The sequence below is a fragment of the Protopterus annectens genome, chromosome 10.part0, assembly GCF_019279795.1.
Source record: "Protopterus annectens isolate FY-2018-M chromosome 10.part0, PAN1.0, whole genome shotgun sequence".
Taxonomy (NCBI): Eukaryota; Metazoa; Chordata; order Ceratodontiformes; family Protopteridae; genus Protopterus; species Protopterus annectens.
In genome coordinates, this window is record NC_056744.1 from 723,078,602 (window position 1) to 723,092,153 (window position 13,552).

The 13,552-nt window shown below is 42.2% G+C and overlaps 1 protein-coding gene across 1 annotated transcript in view; it reads right to left on the bottom strand.

The window, feature by feature from the left end:
* Positions 1–13,552, bottom strand: part of DOCK7 (dedicator of cytokinesis 7) — a 3,076,229-nt gene that overhangs the window by 2,437,852 nt on the left and 624,825 nt on the right. Inside the window, exons 7-8 of the mRNA XM_044085545.1 lie at positions 11,621–11,706; positions 11,444–11,510 (exon numbers count right to left, since the gene is read on the bottom strand). Of these exons, the coding sequence (XP_043941480.1) occupies positions 11,444–11,510; positions 11,621–11,706 (153 nt within the window). The remainder of the gene's footprint in view (positions 1–11,443; positions 11,511–11,620; positions 11,707–13,552) is intronic.

The window sequence follows — 13,552 nt, forward strand, 5'->3', positions numbered from 1 at the left end:
CACTCAAATCAATGTATTTTGCTCAGTCTAATTTGATTCTCCAGCTATTTTCATTACTGTTTGAATCTGTATATTTTCACATTGTTTATTTTTGTCTTATTGCATCACCTCACTGTCATTTTGGGCATTGAAATGACTCCTATAAATATTGTAATCATTTTGTTGAGAATATTGTTTTGTAACTGTTTTTTAACTACCTTGTTGTATTCTGCATTGGAGCTTTTCTCCCCCGCCTCCACTGAAAATGGGCTCTGTTCAGCCCAGTGGACCTTCCCAGTAAAGAAATGTCAACAAATGATAATAATAACAATAATAATAATAATAATAATAATAATAATAATAATAATAATAATAATAATAAAATATTTGAAAATAATGCAAAAGTGTGAAGGAGAGTGTGAGTGTTAAAATAGAGGAAGGAAATGACGTGGGAGGGGAAAGAGGAAGCAACAGGTAAGAAAGCAAGAACAGACTTAAATCTTAGTCACATTGTTAGTATATAATTAGTTCATAAAATAGTTTAGAACTTTTGGGGAGGCTTAGGTGTAATTTTGTGAAGTCTGGCATTATTTAGAGGAGATTCTGCACTAAGCTTCATTGTTTGCCCCTTGCTTGTTGTCAACGAAGCAACATATCTAGTGTTAAACCTGGGGATTTCACTTTCTGCCACAATTGACATTAATTTAACTGAACTGATGGCCAAGGTGTGCAGTTTAGTTGCCATGTTAACCAATTTGAGGTCAATCACAGGCAAAGTTCGAGCTATTCAGACTATCATACTGCCACAAATCCTTTACATGGTAAGGAATCTACCACTTTCTATGCAACATCCAGTTTTGCAACAAATTCAGGAATTAATGGAAGATGTCATACTAGGGGAATCTGGATGACATATCTCTGGGTCCCTTGGCTCACCTACCTAGATGTTATGGAGGAGTAGGTATTCCACACATAGGTTCATAGGTAGGTACTACACTATCTGCCCGAAGGCATTTATAAGTCTAGCCGGAATGTGTTGGCTTTCGCCACCCCCTTAGATTAGTTCCCTGTGCCTCTGTCCAGTAGAGCCATTGAAGTGATCCCTGGGGTAAACTTTCTGTTTCCCATCCACTCGTCAAGGTTTCTCTTGAAGAGGGTTAGCGAGGAGCTCTGCCTAATGTAGATTGAAATCTTGTTCCAGAGAATGGGAAGTCTCTGGGACAGGAATCTATCCCTCCAGCACGTCCTATGTATTGTTGTGGTGAGGTTTAGATCCCTGGAGCATGTGGCTTGAGGGGATATGGTTTTCTCTAGGTGGAGCATGTCCATCAATTCTGAGTTGGACATGGCCTTGTATGTCAGGCAGAGATCACCTCTGAGTAAGCAGTATACAACAGAGTACAGCTGGAGATTCTTCAGTCAAGCTGCATAGGGCATCTGCTTGAGGTCAGTGATCCTTTTGGTGAGGTACTTCTGTGGTCTTTCCAGTTGTTGCAGGTGTCTTGTAAGGTACATCCCAAATGGGGCATTGTACACTATGATGGGTCTGATGAGTGATGCGTACAGGGGCCCAATGATCTTTTTCAATCTGGATGCAAACCCTTTGGCGATTAGGTGGGCCACATAGAAGGATTTTCTAACCACGTTGGCAATGTGATTTTCAAAGGAGAGGTTACTATCTACTTGGGTTCCCAGATCCCTTATTATGTCTTCTGTATTTAGGGGGCTACCACCTATGTGATAGTTTGTGGGTACTTTGTTAAACATCTTCCAAAGGGGATGACTATGCACTTTTTGGCATTTAGCTGGAGGCCATGGTTTTGACACCAGGTATCTGTCTCAGTGAGACCCTTTTGGAGGATATCTGTGTCAGCCAGAGAGTCAATTATAGCCCCTAGTTTGCAGTCGTCTGCGAACTTGGTCAGCCATAGTCCTCCTGTGCTTGCCTGTACCTCTGAGAAGTATATGCCTAACAGGAGGAGTCCTAGGACTGAGCCCTGGGGAACGCAACTTGTAACCGGTTTAGAGTCAGACCTAGCTCCCACAACTCTTACCATGTGGGTTCTGTCCGTGAGCCAGTTGGCAACCCATCTCGTGACTCAGGGGTTTATGTTTAGGCTGGTGAGCTTATCTATAATACCAGAGTGGGAAATGGTGTCAAAGGTTTTTACGAGGTCTAGGTAGGCTGTGTGGACCACCTTTCCCTCGTCTATAGCCTTGGTAACTGTCTCAAAGAAGTCCACCAGGTTTAGGAGGCATGATCTGCCCTTAACAAAGCTGAACTGGGTAGGATCCAGTGTTTGGAGGTTCCCAATGTCTCTGTTAATGAGATCCATGATGATGCGCTCCATAGCTTTGCAGACCAAGCTAGTCAGGCTTATAGGGCGATAGTTCCCAGGGTCCGTTGTGGCTCCACCTTTGTGGAGCAGAATAACCGTTGCTGTGCGCCACTCTGTGGGCACATAACCAGTGGAGAGGCTGAGATTAAACAGTGTGTTTATGCGAGGGGTTAGTTAATCTTTGAGCTTGTGTAGGACGCAGCCTGGGACACCATCCAGTCCCACTGATGCTGTGTTTTTGGCTTTGAAGAGGGCTGTTTTAACCTGCGTGTCTGATTTCAGGGGCACTACATTCTTCTGGTATAGTTATGGGCCCTTTTGAGGATGAGAGGGGGGTGAAGTTTGCACTGAAACTGTCTGCCAAGATGTTGGCTATATCGGTCGATTCAGTGTATTTTGTGCCGTTCTACACTAACTCCAAGCAGATCTGAGAGTTGCCACTTTGATTCTTGACATAGCTAAAGAATGCCTTGTGGTTATCTTTGGAGTCCATGGCAATTTTTCTTTCAAAGCTAGCCTTGGATGATTTTATGAGGGAACGTAGTTTCTTGCTGATACTGATCAGGGATGTCTTCCCTTCTTGGGATTTTACTCTTTTCTGTACTAATTTCCTCCTTCTATTCTACAGCTTGTTTATGGCAGGGGTCCAACAGACTGGTTTCCTTTTCTTGGAGGAGTGAGTCTTGGTTTTGTTTGGGATAGCATGATCCATGCATTCTTGTAGGTGCCCGTAGAGTGCATTAGTAAAGGATCTTGCAGCTTGGACAGCGTTATCCTTTAGCATGAGGGCTTTGAAACTTCCCACCTCGATCTTAAGTAACGTGAAGTTTGCTTTTGAAAAGTTTTTCACGGTGGTTTCTTTGACTGGGGGTGGTGGCGGAATGAGGATATCCAGAGTAATTAAGTTTATGGTCAGATCTAACCAACGAGGGGCTGACATCCAGTGTGCAACACCGGTCGCCCATGTTGGTGATGACCAGGTCCAATATGTTGTCACCTCTGGTGGGGGTGTTGACCAGCTGATCCAGGGCGTTTGAGTTTATAAATTCTAGGAAATGTTGGGCAAGGGAGTTCATACTTGAGTAGTTCTCCCAGTTAATGTTTGGGTAATTGAAATCACACAATATCAGGGTGTTTGGTAGGACCTTTATGTTTCCCAGTGTTTCCAGGAATGCGGAGTGGGGGCCTGGGACATGGTGGGTGATTTGTAGCAAGCTATAATTTGAATGGCAGTTTTGTCCGTTGTTAGTTGCAAGTGGATGATGTCTGAAGCATCGTGCTGTGCCACTAACCTGGAGGTGTGGGTATCCTTGATGAATATGGATACTCCCCCGCCATTTGTATTTCGGTCCAGGTTTTGTGGCTGAAATGTATGGTATGAGTTGTAGCCTGGTAGTGCTGGGGTACTCTCTGGAGCCTTAAACCGGGTTTCTGTTACTGCACATATATCGATTTTCTCCATACTGAGGAGTGCCTCGAGTGCATGCATTTTGAGGTTTAGACTTCTGGCATTGAGTAGCATTACCCTCAGTTTTTTGTTACTTGTGCTATTTACAGCGGTGGGTTTGTCTTTTGAGCCTTGCCTAAAAAAAGGCACTATGGGGGTGGCAAGAGCCTTGGCCAGTAAGGGTGACAGGTGCAAGCAGTCTCTAGCGAAGCAGCGTGGCTTGTCAAGCATGTCATCCCAGGCTGACAGACACTGGATCTCCTTTGAATGACACCAGAAGCTTAGACAATTGTTGAAATTGATAACTTTTTCTGTATACCGTGGTATCATTCTTGGTGAGGGCAGGATGCTACTCAGGGTCAGGGTCATACCGGCCTGGGCTACGTGATCAAAAAGCTCCTCCATGTCTCTTTTCATGTAGTCCAGGGAGGTACGCCTCAGGTTATTCACACCAACATGGACAATGACAGAGTCATATTTGTATTGTTCTGGAGTGACCTGAGTGCTTGTGTTATGTGGCGGATCCTGGCACCTGACATTGAAAGCTACGCCCTAGCATTTCAACTCCATTGTTTTATTAAAGTCAGTGAAGATCTGGATAAGGAGTGATGTTTAAGCAGTTATCTTTTGTGTGTCTCCTAAAGTTATATGAGGAAGAACTGCTTATAGCGGGAATGTCTTGGGGAATTTGACCAACAGACATGATATGGCATCACCCAGAGATTGCCCGCTCCACTGGGGTGGAGCAGAGGAGGTTGGGAATCTTCCAGGCAGTTCTGTGCTGGGAGCAAGTGGCAACATCCCTCCTGAAAAAATTAAGAGTTTTGCAACTTTGTGGGAGGAATTTTGCCAAATTAAAGGAATATGGGATAACGAGGTGCTCTGTAGGGGAAAAAAGATGTCAACCTCGCCTTGAGAAATAGCATACAATCATCAGAGGTAGGGCCAGTTTAATCTATAAGGATCTTTGGTCTAATAAGGCTAAGGCTCTAAAGCATTTGGTCATTAGTAGGCAAGCAGCATATGAGGGGATTTGCTGGCACTTGTACCAATGGAAACAAATATGTCACACTTTAGAAAAGTTTAACTGCTGTATGACACCAAGCAGGCTAAGAAGGGCTGCTCTCTCTCCCTCAGAAAAATGTTGGATAACTGGTCAGAGTGGATAGGTTAATCTTCATATATTTTGCTTTGTCCCGTAGTTAACACTTACTATACTTTCCTACTAGGAAGGTCAAATCAAATGTTAGGAATATTTTTTGAATTTGATTGGGCTTTCTGTCTCTTTGGGGCTAGCCATAGGTTTGCAACTCTGAACTATGTAACATTAGAACCATACTGGGTTCCTAACCAGTGGAATTAAACTATTCAATGTGAAGCACTGGAAAAGAGAGTTGCATATCCCTGCAAATGAACTAGAAAGCATTTTGTGACAACAGTTGTGTAAGATTGCATATTCTTACAAAACAGGTGTTTGTAACACTCTCCCATAAATATGGCAATATTTGTTGGATAGTTACAAAAACAATTCTTATTGTTGGCTTTTCTGTAATGATTGTACAATCTGTTCTTAAAGATCTTAACATTTTCATTACCAAAAAGTGTTTTACTTCATGTAACAATTCATAGTCATTTAGAGCATGAGGAGATACTGTTGTGAGTACTGATTTAATCTTTATTTGTTTTTCTTGTTCTGCTCTTTAATACAAACCAAATAAAATTTAGTATAATAAATAAAATGGTTATGCCAGTTTGCCTTTTTTTTTTGAGAATAAAATGTTTTCTTCTAGAAACAAGGGAGGTGAAACATTGCATTTTATTAGCTACAGCTTGAAGAGAAGTGAGTTTTAGCAGTGTCGGTGGTGCAGCAGTTAGCACATTCATCTGTTGCAGGTTCTATTCCCACTGCAGGTAGAGAAGATTGCTGACACTTCAGTGCAGCATAAGGAAGGGTGTTGCACTACACAGTGTGTCATCTTTTGGATGACTTGTTAAACTGACATCAGCTCAAGTTGCTGGTAGCTCAGGTGGATTTAAAAGATCCCATGGCACCTATCGAAAACAGCAGGGGAAGTTTCCCAATGCCTTGGCCAAATTTCCCCTAGTAGTATGGAATTATAGCACATCTGCTCTCCACGGAAAAGACACTACTAGCCTAGTGGGACTAACTCGAAGAACAAAAAGTAAGAAAGTAAGCGAGTAATTAAATAAATATCATCTTAAAGACAGAGAAAATTAAAGGACATACATATTCCACTTGAACCAACAATCTGCCTTTCTTAACAGCCTTTCATCCAGATGGTAGTAAAAAATGTAAGATTGTCCAAGCCCAGGAAAGAGTTTGGTGTATTTTAACTGTACTTGAAAGTTTGGATTCTGATCAAGCCAGAGAACTAAGCAACTGAATGAATAGGCGATTATTACAATTGTTAAAGATAGTGAAGTTAGATTATTTATTTCTTTATTTATTTATTTGCATTTGTTAACCGGGTTGGTCCAGCTGGGTAAGAATTACCCTTTTTCAGTGGAGACCCGAGGGGAAAAGCCCCAAACAGACATACAAATACATACGAATAGAGACAACTTAACAATATTACAGAGGAAAACAATATTATGGGTACAATGGATAAGAAAAACAAACAATGAAAGTTTGAGAATATGAGTAAGGTAGGCCAGAGGCATGCATGCAAAAGATTTATGAAAAGGTGTTCTGAGCAAGATCTCTGAATTAAGTTAAAGTAGGCAAAGAAATGATGATTTAGGTGTGGAGTTAGTAGTGTGGGAGTTTTAGGTGGGAGCATGTGAAGGACATTCCCATTTGGAGGAGAGATGGGAGAGAAGCATGGATTTGAAATTGTTGTGGTTAGGTATATTACGTAGTGGTGTGGGGAGATTGTTCCATAGTTTGGCTATAGTGTGGGATAGTAGTAGTTTACCAGTTGGGTGGATGGTTTTGTGTACATGCAGGAGGTTTTTGGCCTGTGGATCTCAGGGTACGGGTAGGTGTGTAGGGTGTTAGAGATTTAGCAAGAGAGGGGCATTCTGCTGGTTTAAAGATGAGTTTGTGGGCTGTTGTAAGTTGTAGGTACTTTAGGTGGCTGTGGAGCTCTAGCCAGTTTAGGGTGTGTAGGGAGCGACAGCGATGGGAAGAGTTCTTAGAATTGGTTGCAAATTTGCAGATTTTGTTGTAACAGGCCTCAAGTTTAGCACGGAGTCCGAGTTATAGGTTGGAGAATAGGGGAGCACCGTACAAGAGAGAGGGGAGAAGGAAGGTAGATGCAAGGGTATGACGGGAATATGGAGTAAGGTAGTAGTTGTGTCTGTAGAGGAGGCCGATTTTCTGGTGGAAATTTTTTTGGTAGATGAAGAGATCTTAAGCTTTTATGATGTTCCAGACAGAGTTGTCTTTTTTGGAGGAGGGGAGTTAGAAGTAGTTTAATGAACTAATCCAGTCTGACAAGAGACAGGAGTTGTTGTGGTAGCTTTTTAATGGTATGTGGGGACAAATGTGATTTGTAGATGACAATGTCATCAGTGTAGAGAATAAGAAAGTGTAGAGAATAAGAAGAAGATGGGGAATGTTTAAAGATAGACCATTGGCACAGACAGACAAAAGTAAGAGATAAAAAACTGAACCCTAGAAAACATCTTCTAGTTAGGATCTTTGCATGAGGAACAGCCAATATTAGCAATAAATGTGGTGTGTGAGAGAAAGTCAAGAAACAAACTGGAAACACTGCTGCTTATACTGCTGGCTAGTAGTGCTGTGTGGAGAAGTGGGTTGTCAACCTTATCAAATGCTTTGGTTACATCTACAAACATAGATATTGGCATAGATAAAGTAAAGGAGAAATAGCTGAACCCTGGGAAACACCTTCTAGTAAGGGAACTCTGGGTGAGGTGGAGGAGGAGGAGTCTATTTTAACAGGAAACATTGCTATGTATACCATCGTCTAGTGATGTTATGTGGAAAAGTGAGTGGTCGACCATATCAAATGCTTTGGTTACATCTATAAACACAGTTCATGTGAGCTTGCCGTTATCCACAGCTATTAGGATATCATCTGCAATTGTCCAAATGGAAGTCACAGTGGGTAATAAGAGGTAGTCTGTAAGGGCATTACCCTGGGAGGGAATGTAAACTACTTGGAGACATGTTTGCCTTGACAGCCAGGTCCCAAGCAATCTGAGTCAATCGGCACATTTGGTAGGATCTTGTCTCTCCTTGTTTGTTTATATATCACATGACTTTTGTCTGAGAATATCTTTAGAAGTCCTGGTTTCCAGAGATGGGAGATTACTTGTAGGACCTGAATGAGAGTATTCATCTCCTTCAGGCTGATGTGTTCTATCTTGAGACTGGGTTGCCAGCAACTCCGAATGAGAATTTCTAGTCATGCCCCCCCCCCCAAGCCTTATCAAAGGAGTCCATGTGCAACTCTTGACATGGAGCCTGCATCTTGGAAGGGTAGCTAGTGGTCGCGCTGGAATGGCTGTCATCATGTAACCTAATGCTCTTAGAATTTCCCTGTTGAGCAAACTTGGATAATTAAGAAACTGGAAGCAAGATGCAAGACTCTGCAAATTCCCTGGAGCAAGAAGGCCTGCGTGTTTTTTGTTCGTGGTCTGCAACCCAAGAAAACTAAGTCCTTTGTGGACTGTAGAGAAGACTTCACAGGCAGAGGGTGAGGGTGAACTTGAGATGAAGTAATACAATCTGAGGTGACAATGCCTGGATTTACAGATGATCTAGGTGAAGAAATATCTGTATTCAGAGTCCTGCAAAAGGATATTACTGGAGCTAGGCACTTTGTGAAAATGCAGGGAATGGCAAAGCAGAAAACTGAAAATGTGATGAGCCAGTACAAAACCTCAGAAATGTTCTGCAAGACAGGTGTATGCAAACATGCAGGTGCATGTCCAAAGACACTAGGAAAGCCCAGGAAAGGATAAAGGGAAGAGGGGTCTGAAGAGACAGCATTGTGAAAGTGGGTACCTTGAGAAAGGTGTGAGCTGATAAAAGTCAAGTATGGGTCTCCAATATCCCTCTTTTCATGGTACCAGGAACAGTCTGAAGTAGAATCCTCTTCCACAGACAGAGATCTGGCTCTATGGTGCCTGATGGAAGTTGAAAATTGGTACAGCTGGTTGGGGGGAGATCATGCCTCTGAAGGTAGGGAGTTCTTTCCAGGATATTATGTATCCTCGTTTGATGATGGTGAGCACTCGCGTGTCTGTTGTGTTCATTTCTCAACCTGGAATAGTAAAAGTAACCCTTTTGGAAAGGTGGAGGGTGGGAAGAAGACAGACACCTAATTCTGGAGCCCCTTTCAGGTGCATCTTGAAACCTCTCCTTGGGTACTTTCCTGTGTTTCAGAGAATGCTTGTGCTCTTTTCTGACAAAATAAATGGGCCTGGCAGGGTAAATCTCTGGTATCTGGACAAAAAGGTTAGTAGGATTTGTCTCCAGTCTTTCATGGATTTCCCTTGCTCTTGCAAAGTCTTGAATAAGCTAGCTGCCTGTCATCCAAACAAAAGATCCCTGTCAAGAGGGAACTCTAGGAGTTTTGCCTTGAAATACTCAAGGAAAGGCTGAGTGCATAACAATGCACATCTCAAAATGACTGAGCCAATAACAGCTCCTCTGGGAGAGGCCTCAACAGCATCACTGCTACATTTTATGCTATGCCTAGCTACCAGAGCAGCGTGAGCCTCCAAAGAAATAACCCATTGCTTAGAATATGATCCTACCATGTCAGTAACAGCCTTAGTCAGGTTACCAAGGACAAACAAACAGTATATGGTCATAAGGGTCTGATAATTAATGGCCATGAAGGCCAGAGTAGGGGAAGCACAGACCATTTTTCCTTCCTTGTCCAAGGCCCTACTGTCCTTGTCTGAAGGAAGCCCCTTAGCAACAGCTTAGATGGCTTATCTAAGACTAAAGAAATGGCTGAAGGATCAGCAACTCTATTCATGGCAAGAAACTTGAGTTCATATGGAACTTTACAGACTCTAAGGCCTCTTGGGGGCTTGAGGCTGAAAGTCAGGAGCAGAAGACTTGCAGAAGCATCAAGGAAAGCTTCCAGGACTGGAGGATCAGAAGAGACTGGAGTGCTCACTTCTAAAATGTTGCAGTATATTTTCTAAATGTCAGAAATTTGTTTAGATTCCCACTAAAATGTTTCATCATACTCACAACAGTATCTCCAAAAGTTGCCTCTTTCACAGAGGAACCAGGGAAGAGGGAGGCATCTGAAAGCATCTGTCCAGGTGAGTGGTTTGAGAGGGGTATGCTAGGGAATAATCATTTAAATCTGAGGCCCCATCATCCTCAGAGGAAGACACCACAGTAGTCCTCTACGGAATGGGCGGAGGTGTAGCAAAAGGAGGAGTCCAGAGAGCCACAGCAGCCATGAATAGGTCCTGAGAAAAATCCATCCACTCCTTCTCCCTAAAATATTAGGGAGGGAACATTCTTAGTCTTTTGCAGTTACTTTTTAGGGGTGATGTCCACTTAACTAAGTGCAGAAACATCAACCCCTGACATATCTCAGAGATCTCAGACTCTCTTTTTGAATTAAAATGGGAGGGATAAATTCTGGGCCTGACAACATAATGATCCATGGTTCCCCCTTTTCTGCTGTAGTAGCAGTCGCTTCAGATGTGCAGTTCTCAGATGCCATACTGGTCTCCACTGGGGTCATGGTCCAGGGTGTCTGAAGTATCAGCTGTACCATGGGTTTTGCAACCTTAACAGGTATGCCCGAATCTGATTGAGCAGACTGAACTTTGAGCCTGCGTCTTTATAGAGTTTTTTTTTTTTTTTTCAGAGCAGATGGTATTGTCAAGTGTGGAGGGATCCTGCCATCTTAGATTGGGCTAAACACTTCAGTTCATGGACTCTCTAGGAAAGCATTTAGCAACAATGAGCACAAAATCTTTCATACGAAGAAATGGCACATGGAACAAGATTTGTAATCATGCTTTGCGTCAAACAGAAAAGGCACTGGGAATGGATGTCTTTATAAGTGCGGTAGGCATACAGTCTACACTTTCCCCTCCTAGCTGACATCTAATAAGATCAACAGATCAACAAGAAAAGGAAGGTCCCTAATGTTGCACTTATCTGAATCCATGAAGGCTTATGATTCACATGACCATGCGAAGACCAGAATGATGGGTGTGAGACAGTCTGAGGACTTAACTTATATACACCTACTATCACAGGCTAAGGTCATACTCTGGACATATGCTTACGGATGGTTTAGGCTTTCGTACCCCGGCCAGACTTCAGTTGAATTACTGCAACACTGATTTCAATCAGGACATCTATTAGATCTCATCTACTTCTGAAATTATGCAAAATTACACTTCTGTGTGGGAAAAAAATCAAATGGAATTATCACCATGTAAGACTGTCAAGTACGTAAAATGCTGAACCAGATTAATTTCCAGACAGTGCACTGACATCCACACTTATAAAAAGATCACTGAAAACATGATAAAAGGCAGCATTCTCAGCAGTTGTTAGAAACCTGTTAATGTACAGTTCACAACATGCACATTACTTTCATATATTCAGTGACTAACATCTACTTAACAGAAGCAGGAAAAGTAATACATAAACTATGCAGCCTTTACACAGCAGAGGAAGTACACAAGCATGGATTCTTACCTTTTTCTTTTCTTTGACATCATACAATGATAAGCTTGCAAAAATTGGTTCAATTTCAATTTCAAACCTTGAGGAAACAAAAGTAGTGTAAGTTTTAAAAAAAAAAAACAGCCTTAAAAAAACAAAGGTCAGTTAATAGATACATTAAAGAAAACAAATCACATGAAATACACTTACTTTAGAGATAAACATTTTACCAGAAGCCTTTGACCAAAGTGTTCTCTTGGCACTTCAGGAACAGTATGCCTTTCTATTGGGTCTTCCTAATCAAAAAGTGAAAAGCAAACACATTCAGAATCAGCAAACATAAGAAACATTTAAGACATAATCGCAAAATACACATTTGCGAAATCTCAAAAGAAGCACATATATGAAACACAAAGGTTATTTGCTTGCTTAATGTACCAAAGAGGCAAACAGAAAAAAATAGCATTTCTTTTGTCTTGGAAAACACACATCTGTGCTCTGCTCCTTGCTGCATGCTGAACTCCCCAAATAATGAGCCTCTTCTATGCTGTAGACAAACCATGTCTCAGTGGCCTGTTCATGAATGGGTAGTGAGAGGCATGAGTTACTACAGTCCTACAGTCTTGAAGAGTACAAAAAAAGCCGATGAAGCTGATGAATCTGTTTTCACTATGTAACACTGAAATTCTTGCTATTAACTAAACTCTAGCAGAAAAAAAATGTACATTCCACGATTTGTTCTCTAAAAAACTAAAACCAACATTCAAAGAAAAAAACACCCATTTTTCAGTTAAGAACTGCTATAGAAAGTACAGTTGTGTACACTTACCATAAATGTAGATGTCCGAGTGTATTCAGTGTTGCAGTCATCGCATTTGGGGTTATCTGCCTGCAGGTAGCCCTCAGCCGGCCTGAATACCAGAGTCTTGGGATTTCTGCGTCGGATGCTGTCACTTCTTCCATGACGTTAAGGGTATAAAACATGCAGCCGACACCATTACATCAGTTTTTCTTGCCCCAGATGTCAGATGCCCCCAAAATAAGAAGCAATTATATGGTGTGGAACACCCGCAGCAAAGAGGAAATACACATAGTATAAGATATGCCAAACTAAAAAGGATAGGTGAAAGCAAAGACAATCAGGGGGCTGGAGGGAGGGCAACCAGGACTGCAACAGTGAATACATTCGAATATCTACATTTATGGTAAGTGTACACAACTGTACTATGCTCTTCGTGTTTCACTGTTGTAGTCATCACATTTGGGTTGACTCCCAAAGCTAAGGAAGAGTGGAGGTAGATTAAGAAGCATTAGGACTGGCAATCAGGCCCTGTAAGACTGCTGTGGCAAATCCAGCTCTGGATTTAGAAAAAACAGGCAAGTGGTAATGTTTGGTGAAAGTGTGTACAGAGCTCCAGGTTGCAGCTGCCAGGATATCCCTGGTAGGGACTCCTCTGAGAAATGCAGTAGAGGTAGATGTAGCCCTAGTGGAATGTGTTCTTATCCTCCTGTGGGGTAGGTTTTCCATGGTGCTTGTAGCAGAAATGGATGTAGTGTGCTATCCATTTAGAAATGGTTTGCTTTGAAATGGCCTTCCCCTCTGCCCCTGCTGCAAAGCTGACTAGCAGCTGGTCAGATTTTCTGAGAGGCTTAGTCCTGTCCAAATAGAATCTAAGCTGTAAGTTTACATCTAGAGAATACAGTATCCTTTCCCGTTTATTATGAGGATTAGGGAAAAAAGTAGGCAAATGAAGGGACTGGTTTAAAGCCACACTAGACACCACCTTGGGCATAAAAGATGGGTTAGTCCTGAGGGAAACCCTGTCCGCATGGAAGATAATGAAGGGTTCCACTGCCATAAGGGCCTGCAGTTCAGACACTCTTCTTGCTGAAGTGATGGCTAGAAGTAAAGCTGTTTGCCATGAGAGGAATTTCAACTCTGCTGTAGCAGCTGGTTCAAAGGGGGAAGTATAAGTTTTTCCAATGCAAAGTTAAGGACCCAGGCTGGAGTGGGAGCTCTCCTGGGGCGTCTTAAATTTTTAGGCCCTCTAAGGAACTATTTTACCAGAGGATGAGAGAAGAGTGGTGGCTCAGTATTATAATGAGCTGAGATGGCGAAGGCACGAATTTTAATTGGTCAGC